The sequence below is a fragment of the Alosa alosa genome, chromosome 1 (genome assembly GCF_017589495.1).
Source record: "Alosa alosa isolate M-15738 ecotype Scorff River chromosome 1, AALO_Geno_1.1, whole genome shotgun sequence".
In the NCBI taxonomy this organism is placed as follows: Eukaryota; Metazoa; Chordata; class Actinopteri; order Clupeiformes; family Clupeidae; genus Alosa; species Alosa alosa.
The window spans coordinates 44786432-44801190 of NC_063189.1; the positions used below are offsets into that span (position 1 = coordinate 44786432).

Consider the following 14759-nt stretch of genomic DNA (forward strand, 5'->3'; position numbering starts at 1 on the left):
GCGACTTCGAGTGCAGCTTTTGGTGAGGATTTGTTCTGATGTAGTGCCAACCCATCAAAACATCACTTAATTGTTTTACCCCCTTGATGCTTTCCTAAATATCTTACCCGTGGTGGACTTTCCCCAGACTGCCTTCAAATTTCTTATCCAGAGAATACGGTCACTTCGCTCCTGTGTGAGTCGTTTGCTCATTACGTCATTGTTTTCGGAAAAAAGTTTATTACTCAGCCATAAAGTGAGTTATGAGGTTATGATGCCAATCACACAATGTTGTATTTCTCCGAAAATAGTTAATATAACGCCAAAATAAATGGGGGTCAATGGAATGCAAGCTGGAAGTGGTCGACTCCTAGCCTCAGAGCCGCCCAGTGTCTACGCTTACCTTCGCCTACCCCTTTGGGAGCAATGTGTGGCCCTCCCATAAAAACTGTTTTTCTCACTTTGAAAGTTGAATTTGCTCAATGCAAATGGTAGAAAGTTAGTCATCTTGTTGTCTTAAAATAGAAATCCGGCAATTTTTCACATAGATCTCTGTTTCTTAAGGTCACCGAGTACTGTCGGTAAGCTACGGAAAAAATTGGTTTTATCTAGCTCGAGTTATTAGTTCCAACAGCTAAAGCAGCCAGGCAGCTACAGCGCTACACTCTGGGGGCATGAACATGGGGGTTCACGGACATGCCCCTAGAGTGTAGCGTTGTATGCCTGCTTAGCTGTTGGAACTAGCTGTTTTATTTGTCTCCACTTGTATTCAAGCTTACCAACATTTTGTAAGTCTGCTCGTTTTTTGCACACAAGCCTATTACTGTATTGCTGTAAATTACCATATACAAAAATAGCCTACAAAATATGTCCTTACACACAGGAAACACTCCCATTAATAACTGATGCTGGACAGATGAACACTAGAGAGTAAACCACAAAAATAGACAAATTCTATTATCAAAAGAGTCATTCTAAAACAGGTGCCTTTTCCACTATGTCTAATTTGCGTGACAAGGTGGTTGAATTAAGCTTGACAGACCCTCTCATAGTAATGAAAAATCAATAATTAAACAATGTAAAAGAATGTCAGAATGTGTTGGCTTAGATGAGTGCTCTACAGGCAGGCATTATTCGAAATTGTCTTTGTGATTTCATTTTAAGTAACAGTATGCTATTTACAGACAAAACAAGTTAATGTGATGGGGTGGTAAGTCAAAGGATACACATTGAGTTTTTCTTTTGGTGCCAATAAGGGAGTGAAAGCTCCACATCCTTACTAGCATGGTATTGCTTTAAAACTCCATTGTGCAGTTATCTGATGAAAAATGCAAGCTTACAAACATGGTATATTATTTTTTATTTTATTTCAAATTTCCTAATTTAAATGTTCAATTACTTAAATGTATTATTCTGTTTCTTTTTTTGGCTAATACTTCCTTCACACAATATCTGTATTTTCTATGTGATGAAACAATTAAAGTTTTTCTGCATGCATTTCTAGCAAATTAAGCTATTATGCTTTTGTGTGTGTGCGTCCTGACTCTCTACTCACTAAAGAGCAGGCTCCAAACTTGCTATTATGCTGTTGTTAAAAAAGGTCCTGACTCTCTACTCACTAAAAGAGCAGGCTCCAAACTTGCTATTATGCTGTTGTGTGTGTGCATCCTGACTCTCTACTCACTAAAGAGCAGGCTCCAAACTTGCTATTATGCTGTTGTGTGTGTGCATCCTGACTCTCTACTCACTAAAGAGCAGGCTCCAAACTTGCTATTATGCTGTTGTGTGTGTAAAAGGTCCTGACTCTCTACTCACTAAAGAGCAGGCTCAAACTTGCTATTATGTTGTTGTGTGTGTGTGCCCTGACTCTCTACTCACTAAAGAGCAGGCTCAAACTTGCTATTATGCTGTTGTTGTAAAAAAGGTCCTGACTCTCTACTCACTAAAGAGCAGGCTCCAAACTTGCTATTATGCTGTTGTGTGTGTGCGTCCTGACTCTCTACTCACTAAAGAGCAGGCTCCAAACTTGCTATTATGCTGTTGTGTGTGTGCGTCCTGACTCTCTACTCACTAAAGAGCAGGCTCCAAACTTGCTATTATGCTGTTGTGTGTGTGCGTCCTGACTCTCTACTCACTAAAGAGCAGGCTCCAAACTTGCTATTATGCTGTTGTGTGTGTGTCGTCCTGACTCTCTACTCACTAAAGAGCAGGCTCCAAACTTGCTATTATGCTGTTGTGTGTGTCGTCCTGACTCTCTACTCACTAAAGAGCAGGCTCCAAACTTGCTATTATGCTGTTGTGTGTGTCGTCCTGACTCTCTACTCACTAAAGAGCAGGCTCCAAACTTGCTATTATGCTGTTGTGTGTGAAAGCGTCCTGACTCTCTACTCACTAAAGAGCAGGCTCCAAACTTGCTATTATGCTTTTGTGTGTAAAAGGGTCCTGACTCTCTACTCACTAGAGAGCAGGCTCCAAACTTGCTATTATGCTGTTGTGTGTGTCGTCCTGACTCTCTACTCACTAAAGAGCAGGCTCCAAACTTGCTATTATGCTTTTGTGTGTGGCGTCCTGACTCTCTACTCACTAGAGAGCAGGCTCCAAACTTGCTATTATGCTTTTGTGTGTGTGCGTCCTGACTCTCTACTCACTAGAGAGCAGGCTCCAAACTTGCTATTATGCTGTTGTGTGTGTGCGTCCTGACTCTCTACTCACTAGAGAGCAGGCTCCAAACTTGCTATTATGCTTTTGTGTGTGTGCGTCCTGACTCTCTACTCACTAGAGAGCAGGCTCCAAACTTGCTATTATGCTGTTGTGTGTGTGCGTCCTGACTCTCTACTCACTAAAGAGCAGGCTCCAAACTTGCTATTATGCTTTTTGTGTGTTGCGTCCTGACTCTCTACTCACTAGAGGCAGGCTCCAAACTGCTATTATGCTGTTGTGTGTGTGCGTCCTGACTCTCTACTCACTAGAGAGCAGGCTCCAAACTTGCTATTATGCTTTTGTGTGTGTGCGTCCTGACTCTCTACTCACTAGAGAGCAGGCTCCAAACTTGCTATTATGCTTTTGTGTGTGTGCGTCCTGACTCTCTACTCACTAGAGAGCAGGCTCCAAACTTGCTATTATGCTGTTGTGTGTAAAGGTCCTGACTCTCTACTCACTAGAGAGCAGGCTCCAAACTTGCTATTATGCTCGTCCTGACTCTCTACTCACTAGAGAGCAGGCTCCAAACTTGCTATTATGCTTTTGTGTGTGTCGTCCTGACTCTCTACTCACTAAAGAGCAGGCTCCAAACTTGCTATTATGCTGTTGTGTGTGTGCGTCCTGACTCTCTACTCACTAAAGAGGCTCCAAACTTGCTATTATGCTTTTGTGTGTAAAAGGTCCTGACTCTCTACTCACTAAAGAGCAGGCTCCAAACTTGCTATTATGCTTTTGTGTGTGTGCGTCCTGACTCTCTACTCACTAAAGAGCAGGCTCCAAACTTGCTATTATGCTGTTGTGTGTGTGCGTCCTGACTCTCTACTCACTAAAGAGCAGGCTCCAAACTTGCTATTATGTTGTTGTCCTGACTCTCTACTCACTAGAGAGCAGGCTCCAAACTTGCTATTATGCTGTTGTGTGTAAAAAGGTCCTGACTCTCTACTCACTAGAGAGCAGGCTCCAAACTTGCTATTATGCTGTTGTGTGTGTCGTCCTGACTCTCTACTCACTAAAGAGCAGGCTCCAAACTTGCTATTATGCTTTTTTGTGTGTGCGTCCTGACTCTCTACTCACTAGAGAGCACCAAACTTGCTATTATGCTGTTGTGTGTGTGTCCTGACTCTCTACTCACTAAAGAGCAGGCTCCAAACTTGCTATTATGCTGTTGTGTGTGTGCGTCCTGACTCTCTACTCACTAGAGAGCTCCAAACTTGCTATTATGCTGTTTGTGTGTGTGCGTCCTGACTCTCTACTCACTAAAGAGCAGGCTCCAAACTTGCTATTATGCTTTTGTGTGTGTGCGTCCTGACTCTCTACTCACTAAAGAGCAGGCTCCAAACTTGCTATTATGCTGTTGTGTGTGTGCATCCTGACTCTCTACTCACTAAAGAGCAGGCTCCAAACTTGCTATTATGCTGTTTGTTGTGTGTGCATCCTGACTCTCTACTCACTAAAGAGCAGGCTCCAAACTTGCTATTATGCTGTTGTGTGTGTGCGTCCTGACTCTCTACTCACTAAAGAGCAGGCTCCAAACTTGCTATTATGCTGTTGTGTGTGTGCGTCCTGACTCTCTACTCACTAAAGAGCAGGCTCCAAACTTGCTATTATGTTGTTGTGTGTGTGCATCCTGACTCTCTACTCACTAAAGAGCAGGCTCCAAACTTGCTATTATGCTGTTTGTGTGTGATAGTCCTGACTCTCTACTCACTAAAGAGCAGGCTCCAAACTTGCTATTATGCTGTTGTGTGTGTGCGTCCTGACTCTCTACTCACTAGAGAGCAGGCTCCAAACTTGCTATTATGCTGTTGTGTGTGATAGTCCTGACTCTCTACTCACTAAAGAGCAGGCTCAAACTTGCTATTATGCTGTTGTGTGTGTGCGTCCTGACTCTCTACTCACTAAAGAGCAGGCTCCAAACTTGCTATTATGCTGTTTGTGTGTGTCGTCCTGACTCTCTACTCACTAAAGAGCAGGCTCCAAACTTGCTATTATGCTGTTGTGTGTGTGCATCCTGACTCTCTACTCACTAAAGAGCAGGCTCCAAACTTGCTATTATGCTGTTGTGTGTGTGCGTCCTGACTCTCTACTCACTAGAGAGCAGGCTCCAAAAGAGCTCCAAACTTGCTATTTCATTCTATTACAGCTTGTTATTATATCTCTGTTGAGCAGATACCCAACCTGTCTTTCTCACCTGATGACACCACAGTCTCACTGTCTTGACCATGCATCACAACATCACCATCAAAATAGACTCTTTCTCTCTTGCTCCTAGGTGTCATGATTGATGACAAGCTCACCTTTCTGCTAGGTTGCCTCTGTTGCACGTTTGTGCTGCTTCGCACTATTTAATATAAATCAGGCCGTACCCAGGCAGCCCCATCTATCCTCAAGAAGCTCTTGAAGACCAAACTCTTCTGAGAGTACCTCATTTTCTTACACTTCTAACAACCTGACACACCTAACATGCACTTCCCTTTCTTCCCTCCTCCTCCTTCTACCACTTCTTCACTCTCACTCTGGTAATAGTATTGATTGATGTAGTATTAATTGCTACCTATACTATAAGGTCTCCTCTTTACTAGCTTGAATGTTATTTTAGTAAGTCATTTTGGATAAAAGGGTGTGCTCAATGAATACATTTAAGGATGTAAATGTATCAAGAGTATTTACTGGCTAGCTGATGTACAGTGTTGTTTTTCTGCAGAGATCTATAGCTGTCATATTGAATGTTTGCCTGGCTCCACTGGCCCAGACGGCCTGTGGCCGGTACGCAAGAAAAAGTACAAAACTATATCAATGTCTGAATAATATTTAGTAAAAAACATATATTATAAAACGTAACAAAAGGGCGTATGGCTAAATGAAACGAATGATCAGTCCAACCAAGCAGCCTTACATTATGCTGTGTTTGTATGAGCTCAAACACATGCCTAAATGTATGTGAAATTTGCTTCAAATTTAAAATGTTTCTTCTAATGTGATGTTTCTGTTTCTGCAGTAGGGGAGATCATAACGCACGCGTCAGGACGATGACGATAAAACCTTGCATGCTGTTGGCTCATCCTGGATAAACAGTCAATGCCAGTGCTGCAACTCGGAATGTTGTGACATGTAGGCCTATGTGTTGCATGAAGGCCTAGTAGGCCTTTTCACACAGTGATCACTCTAAATTTGCGGGAAGAGGAGACGTCTTTTTGCCGCAACGTGTGTCTGAAAACTAGGTGAAAATTTGCTGGCCTGCTGATCTGTTCACATGATGCGGCATTTTGGGGAGCCAGGAGGCAGGATCAGCTAGCAAATTAAAATGTGATGTGCAACAGGGGGCGTGTAGAGTGATAGTCGTAGGCCGTATTATGCATGGGCCTTCAGATGCAGCAGGTGTGTGATTACCAAAACCATGGCGGGAGAACCGACTGCCCTTTGGTTAGCTTGCATTTGTAGTAGCCTACCCAACAAATGCAAGTGAAGTTGCTTTGCTGTTGCTTTATTTCATCAGCATATTAGGTCATAGCATAGATTATTATGGCAATTATTTGAACAGTGAAAATAATAATAAAAGAGTCTTTGAACTTTAATGTCACTTATGCTGATTATTCAATGATTCATTTGAATTTAAATATTTAAAATACTTTCACAGCTAAAATTATATATGTGATTAATTTAGATTAATTAATCACAGAGTATGTAATTAATTAGATTAATTTTTTTAATAGATTGACAGCCCTACCTGTAACGGCTCCACGAGGAGTGGGGTGAACAGTCTGGTTGGGGTGAGAAGAGTCTTGATGATGCTGTGCGCCTTACGCAAGCACTGCTTGCCCTGGATGGCCTCGATGGAGGGGAGTGAGGAGCCAGTGGTGCGTTGGGCAGTTTTCACCACCCTCTGCAGTGCTTTCCGGTCAGAGGCACAGTTGCCATAGGCTACCATACTGTGACACAGTTGGTGAAGATGCTCTTGATGGTGCAGTGGTAGAAGTTCACTAGGATCTGAGGAGACAGGTGGACCTTCTTTAGTCTCCTCAGCAAAATAAAAGGGAATATAGAAATGTAATCAGACCGTAGGATTCCAACAGCCAATCAGATGACAAATATTCCAACAGCCATTCATATTGGTAGGCAGAAGACAAGGTTTCATTTATTGAATTGAAAATGTCTCAAAATACCATAAACTATAGCTGTTTGCAGTTTGGCTTACAGTTGAGGATGATTTTCAATATCTCTGCCACCCCATATGCCCTGAATCAAGAGTGAACATATTTTACAGTCGGATTTATGAGGAATAATTCTTTCAAATCCAGATCATACAATGCTCCATAGGCCCAAATATGCTTCCTATCTTAAAGGGACACCAGGTAAGCCTGATGCTTTTTCTCTACGAAACTCCCCCTCACTCGGTCTAAAGCTCTTTTCCTTTTCTTTGCGTCTTCCGTCAATGGTTTTCGCTGCTTCATCGCCGGCTCTGCCATTATACACACGTTTGTAACAATCTCTAGCGTTTCGTTAGCCTGCCTCTGTGCTGTAAACTGATCCTGCTTCGGTCGGCGGGTAGGATACACCGAACTTGCAAGTGGTATATTCTTCCTACAGGCAGTAGGGGCGGGCGAGAGAGCCTTCATTCGCCCCGTAATGAGTCATTTAACCATATACCGATTTACGAAGAAGATTAATCAACACGAAAATGTTGCCTGGTGTCCCTTTAAATTAGCTATTGTGCCTTGAATTTCTCATTTCTTCCGTATGATATTCAGGATTATGGTTGGATACACTACAGTTTGTAAACTGTATTTATAGAAGCCACTTAGAGAAATTTTGACAGAATTGAACAGTTGAACTATTGACATTCTTACGTGTTTATTACAGCCTGTAATAATCACATATTGGGTTCGACCTACAATATTCAGTTCTCAAAAAGGCATCTTTAAAGTGAGCTCAGTTTCTGTGTAAGCATCTTTCAGATTGGCAGTAGGGTCATTCTGTGTCATCAGACAATCCAGGAAAATAGTTGCTGCACCATCTCAGATTGTGCTCAAAGTTTGTCTACATAGCCTAATGTTTAGGTCCCAAAACTGAGATCTGTAAAATATTTTTGTTAAATTCCCATTTTTTCATAGGCTACATTTCATAGTTTACTCAGAAATGCCTTATCTTGGAGGCCATGTTTGGGCATTAATATCCTAAAAAGTAGCCTTATATTCCTAACCTGCCTAAACTTAGTATGTATGATGGATGGACATGTCAGGCTATGACTGGACAATTAAAGGTTTAGCCTAGACTGCATGTCCATTATTTTATGTAGGCTAGTTTTGTAGGCCCTGGGCTACTTAAAGGCCCTAGATTTTGAGCATACTGGTGATGTTCAGGGTCTTGTAAACTCATTGTTTTTGTACAAACACGGCGTCAATCAGTATTTTGTCTGCAAATACAATGATTTATTAATGTTGAGCCAGTAGTTGAGAGGTCGCCGCAACAAATGGACATGAAGGTATTATTGTTTGGTAGGAATTTTCATAGGACATTATTTCATACCCATATAGCCTATATCCAATGGGAAATCACAGTAGTACGTAGACCCTTAAGAAGACCAATACGAACAACGTTTGTTGGAATATGAGGTCAGCTGTTCGTGTTCGCTAAGAAAACAAGAGATTAGGGGGTGCTACTCTGCGTCTCCGAGGTTAACGTTAGTTGTTTCAGCACTGTGGCTCATTCTTGACAGGAGCCTCCTAATATATATCACGCTACCAGTTTATTGATTGAAATCGCCATACCATGGAGAGGATGGTATCAGTATATTTGGAAAAAAGAGAAAAGAGGACCGCTTCGAGGTCAGGTTAACCGATTGGTCTGATCACAGCTAGGAGGATACGTAGGGAAAGCTAACGTTGTTGAGCTTTAAGCCTTTCGCTAGCTAAATGTATCAGTTGTAAATGGTCTGGAGTGTAATTTTCCTCTTGGGATGATTGTTTTAATTCAGCCTATAATGACCATCTAGCAGCTAACCTAAGACCGTCTTTGTATTAGCAGAACTCATACTTTGAGTATACAGGTGGCTAGCTGGCTAACAGTTAAGCTAATTTTCATTACGTCCTCTTGAAGTTCACGTTAGTCGGTCAAAGTAACCGTAGGGTTGGCATTAATGCTAGCGACCATATTGTTAACAAACATTAAATTGCCTTGCTGACTTAATAGCTTGTCATCACGCGTTGTGGCGTTGTAAAAGACTGTTGCCACCAGAGATATAGCTAGCTCGCTACATGCTGATTCTGTAAAGACTTGTTTTAATGTTGTGATTATTAGCTAGCTGGCTAGCTAGCTAATTTACTGGTGTAGCCGCAAACTGGACAAAACGTTGGATTTAGTAGGATTCAAAGTGGGTTCAGCCGGAGCGCTGACCCCTCAAAAAAAGATGAAGAAGAGGAAGGAACTCAATGCTCTTATTGGGCTGAGTGGGGAAAGCAAAAGAAAGAAAACTAAAAAAGGATCCGGTCACAGACTTCTGAGAACCGAGCCCCCAGATTCGCAGTCCGAAACAAGTTCAGATGATGATGACTTCAACAACCTCAGCAGTTTGAGTACATTTGGAAAGTAAGTAACGTTTAAGTATCTTCACAATCGACACAACTTCACCTCATTAACTCATTTTCATCTGATCAGACATCTAACAAGTGTATGAAACGCGCGTGTCTGGCAATGAACAACATTCTGTCACATGTTTTTAATCTTTCCCTCTTCTTAAAGACGAAGTTATACACAGTGTTGCAACATCTGCTACCCACTGTGCGTGTTTATTATCCTGGCTGCTTGTGTGATTGCCTGTGCTGGATTAATATGGATGCAGATAGCCCTGAAAGACGACCTGGACAATTTGAAGGAGAAGATTCATACAAGTAAGCTATTAAAAAACTGGCCTTCGCTCAGTCCTTGTCACAGTGTCATTGCAACACTGATTTAGTGAACACCAGGCTTAGATACCACAGGTCCCTCACCTCTAGTATTTTTTATAAATGTCATCACATGAATACTCTTTGGCAGCCTTCACATTCTGTTGCTTTGAGTACACTTGACCTATCAGTTAAGCAGCTGCAACTGAATACTTTGGTGCCAGATAGGCAAGGCTTTTATAGCTTGAGGTGACTCAAAATGCCTTTTCGTTTCAGTGGATTCCAGTCAACAAATGTCATCTCATGAAATTCCAAAGCTGAGTGAAGACTTGAAGTCCAAACAAAAGAAGCTTGAGGATCTAGAGTATGGTGATAAGGGCTTGGATAAATTGTGGTCAAATCTCACAGAGATTTACAGAAAGGTAAAAATGTGCCCTTTAAAAGTGCATTCCAGACACAACTTTCTTTACGAAGGCCCGCTTGTAGGTGATGCAGATGATAAACAGCCCTTCATCAGTTTGGCCTCCACATACCCTGGCACATAGTGCACATCTACTAGCGTACTGCATCTATGGTGTACAATATATTCAGATGGAAAAGTGCAGATAGAAGGACATCATTTAGTAATGTGCCTCTCATTGCCTGAATGTGATTGAAGAATGAATAAAGGGTTTATTTTAATTCATTTTGGCTGCCACATTTAACAGGGTGAAATACAATTCTTTTAGAAAAGAGAATGTCACAAGACATCAATATTTTGAATATTCTCTTTTAGATAAATCTCCTTGATTCTGCTGTCAACCACCTGAAAGCAAACATCAAGTCTGCTTCAGATTTGATTAGTCTTCCCACCACAGTTGAAGAACTGCAAAAGGTAAATTGAAACATGATCTTCAGTATACAGAGATTTCAGCTTTCGTCTAAGTGTCATCCGCTTATCTCTGTCTCTTAATGGTGTACAAGAATACTATCGCCAGCGTGATTTGGTCATGTTAATTGTGGATTATGTCATTCAGAGTGTTGCGACAATTGGGAGCACACTGACCAGTGTGCAGCATGATGTCAGAACAATACAGACTGCTGTAGAAGACCAGAGGAAAGAAGTGGACAATCAAAAGAAACTAATAGTATTGTTCATCTTTCCATCCAGCTAATGTCAAGTAGAAAGTGGACATTTTAGCTTTTTTTGCGCAGGATACATTGTTTTTAATTGATTGTTTTATATAATTAAGTGTAGTTTGTTGTGCCTTGAAGTTTCTTACTGTTTGTTACACTCACTTTGATGAGTAATGTAATTATAGATCTGAAGGTCTAGCAAGTTGAATACAATTAAATAGCCTAAACACAGAAGGGGCTGGTTTTGTTCAATTTGAAACAAACAGCAAGTTAAAGGAGAATTCCGGTGTGATATTGACCTAAAGTGTATTGAAACATGATACCGAGTGTGAACGTATGTCTCATAGCCCATCTCGCCTTATCCCCTGCACTCCAAAATCTGGCGCTAGTTTGCCGATGCTACCAACAGCTTTTTCAATATTGGTGCCCGACATCGGGCTAACCATGCAAATAAATCACTGTTTTACACCCATTTACGAGGCTCAATGTATCTCCACACTTCATTGGTAGACTTCCGAGGGCCCTGACATTTAAAGCGAGACATTGAGAACTTTGAAAAAGCACTGGTAGTTTACTTACAAGGCGATTTATACAGACAGTATCTTCCGCGAAGTTTAAGCGTTTGCAGCCATCTTGAATTTAGTCACGATAAATTCGAGCAGCGGTAAGAATGAACAGGTATGATAAGGATCAGATTCCAAAAAAAATAATTCAGTGGAAATGCATGGATTCAGTTTCTTCCAGTAGCGGCAAGCTGGAATCCATGCATTCCCACTTGAATCTATTCTATCACTCCTGACCGTGCTTTCTGTATTGCTTCATTATGTGATAAATTCAAGAATAGCAACAAACTTCAAACCGAAAGTATAATCGTTCGTCTTATAACCACGTCTCAAACTACTCAACCAGTCTAAATAGGACCCTCGAAATCTACCAATAATGAAGTGGAGGTAATAATAAATGATTATGCTCATAATAACTAACCGATGCTGTCTTTACAAAAAGAAATCGACTGTTAGCGCTTATTGGAATTTTACCGAATGGGCTGAATTGGGCGTTCACACAAACATCATCATGTTTCAATACACTTTAGGTCAATATCACACCGGAATTCTCCTTTAATATAATCACCTTTATTTACACCTTGTATTTAATTTTTTTGTGTATTGTGGAACAGAATGGCAGTGATGTAAAACCTAGCTCCAAACCAGATACCCCATCAGAAAAAGGCGCAAACAGCAGCACGTGTGGTGCTTTGAAACAGGTAAAAAGGGTAAAGGTCACCAATGAAATCTGGTGTGTCAGGTCAAATGGCTTAACAGGTCTGTCATAGCTGGTTCCGTTTTCTTTCTGTAGGAGATGATGTACCTCCAGGAGTCCTTCAGTGAATTAAATGTCACTCAAACACTTCACCAGTCTTGGGCTGCCAGTCAGGTGCACAGTATGCAGTCCACCCTGTTAAATATCACGGAAAGGGTGTCTTCTCTGGAGTCACAGTCACCATTTATGCAGGTGAAGGCAGATGTAAGTAGCTATTTCAAGTGTTTCACCAAAAGGGAGATGGCTTTGTTCTGTTCACTTGATATTTTAAGAATGATATTTTGTGGTCAAACAACATGCTTCTGATGTCTAGGACTCCCCAGTGACAGCCGTCAAAGCTAGAATTACTGAAGATGGCCATGGTCCCACAGCTGGTGGCATTGGAGTTGTGGAGCAGCCCATTTCCGAAACCTCTGGTACGGATAGGGAATGCTTCGTGGCTATAGGCTTTTGAGCCAATATACCTGAACTGCTGGTTGAGCAGGACATTGCCCATGTGAGCTGTTATCTTATGTATTTATTCTTTTCTTTTTCCTTCAGGCCCCCCTCAATCAAACTCAAAGCCAACTAGGCGACCAAGATTCCTCTTTCCAAAACGGTCTAAGAGAGAGGTGAAGCACACTCAAAAAAGGACCTCTCATCTGAGTGTAGTTTCAGTTAAAGGTATGTTTTCTCTCCTGGACAACAATCAGGATTTTACCTCTTGGCTCCATAAGTACAATTTGCCCCTTGGCTGCCCTATTTTATTAAGGCGCTGGTTCAGTAAACATCATGGCTTGGCGCAGCCAAAGCATCTATACTCTGCTCATCAGCTGCAATAGTGTTGGAGGTTGTAGTAGGTTATTGTTACACCCTCTCAGCATTTTAGGCTTGTGACGATTTTCTCGGTCAGTGACAACATGTGATGGGTGCAGTGCAGCTGTGCAATGATCACATTCCAAACGTCTATTTTCAGACCTAGAAACCTTCTTCCAGCACGTGGCCTTGCACCCTGACTCTCCCGGGGTTTCCTACACGGACCTGCAGGAGTTCTTTGGTGCAGACACACCGGCCGCCCATCTTCTTGAGCCCTATGACCAGGACGGGGACGGCAGGTACTCTCTGGCTGAGCTGCGGCCCGCGGCAGCCCCGTGAGAGGAGTGCCTTCAGGAGAGGGAAGGAGTGGAATGGGTGAGGCGAAAATGACATGCCACTCGACGCCTCAGTAATTTTACCGCACTTTCCCTTTTGTTTTTATGAGTATTGAAGTTGTTGACGTCATGACCATGGCACTCGCACGTCATAAACAGACACTTGTCGGCTGTTCGCCATGTGGATCACATGGTCAACTTTTATGGTTGATGTGTTAAAGTTTTGCTATTTCATATAAGTTTACAATGTCAGTTTTTACCACAATAAAGGCGAAATAGCTTTTGTTGTCAAAAATTCTATTTTACATTAGCAATGATGTTATTCTGAAGACATAAGTAACTGTTTTCCAATATTCTTATGCAACTGAATGACACTATCCATGGAATGTGCAGGGTGATTGGGCACATCATTTTGTTTTTACATTATAAATATACCATTGGTGTAGGTATACTTACATTGACATTTTTGACAACAAAAACTACATGCTGCGCCTTTCCGTGAAGGCATATTTTATTTCATGTTTTGAAAACAGTCAATTGTGATGACTTCACCAAAATATTTTTTTTTCTTAAATGCCAGTAATTTTAGCCCCAATTCACATCACAGATGGTAGACATTATCTCTACCCCATCTTGTTTTTATGTCTCCATACCAGACAGAGCAGAACAGGACTTTTTAAAATTGGTCTCAATTTTAACTTCTCATTTGTCAACTCTGAGAACTATTGTTGTTTCTAAGATGCTAAGGGCTAGAGGCACAAGTCTTTGTTGAAATGTAAGTTTATTACAGGGATGTGCATACTGAACAGATTTGAGATGCGAGTACCTGGCCACGTCTAACAATTATTTGCAGTTATTTATTTCCCATGATTCTGTGTGCATGTACATAACTCATTAGGGATATCAAGATCAGAATAGTTAGGCTGTAAATTAATCCAGCTATTTGATTGACACCCCTATTTTATGAACTAGTTAAGTTCTTGATTAAATATTCTGGCCATGTCCCAGTTTCATTTGCTTAAGGTATTTTAATCATTTGCTGGAATGAGTTTATAACAGGTAGTGAGACAAACACTGATCACAATGTAACCAATTCAGTCATTCTATTGTGCACACAAGAATGTGATTGTATTACACATCCTCATGTCTTGTCACCTCATTACATCCTTCTGAATCTGTAAATATGGCAGAATTTATGTACAAAAGCAACTTGTGGGGTTATCGTGTGGGAGGGAGGGAGGGCAGTTATGTATAAAATCTTATATAAACATTGTAAATTATAACAAATTATCTTAAACCTTGCATGTTGCGTATAATGTAACATGAATAAATGGCTAATTTATAATAAAGAACTTAAAAATGGTCATTAATGAGATTCTTTATGTGGATACATACCGCAAGTCCTACCAGCAGCATTTGGGAGTATTTGGGCCAGGCTGTTTTGCCACTGGAAATAAACATATCTGAAGTTCCTGACAAAAGATAGACACCTATATGTTCCTGTTTTAAGGACATTCCTTGTCAGTTGCACAAGTGGACACTAGGATTCACCATGGTAGAAAAACATTGTATGATGTATTTATATTCAATTATTTAAGTAAGCTCCACCACTTACGTGTATGATGTTTCTAAA

General features: G+C 41.2%; 1 protein-coding gene across 1 annotated transcript; it reads left to right on the plus strand.

Annotated features, from left to right (window-relative positions):
• Nucleotides 1-8304: 8304 nt before the first annotated feature.
• Nucleotides 8305-14492, plus strand: efcab14 (EF-hand calcium binding domain 14). Its single transcript, XM_048256908.1, has 10 exons — nt 8305-9264; nt 9418-9566; nt 9837-9982; nt 10336-10434; nt 10577-10687; nt 11854-11940; nt 12033-12200; nt 12310-12412; nt 12537-12659; nt 12952-14492. The coding sequence occupies exons 1-10, from the start codon at nt 9086-9088 to the stop codon at nt 13128-13130; spliced, it is 1344 nt and encodes a 447-aa protein (XP_048112865.1). The 5' UTR covers nt 8305-9085; the 3' UTR covers nt 13131-14492.
• The last annotated feature ends 267 nt before the right edge of the window (nt 14493-14759 follow it).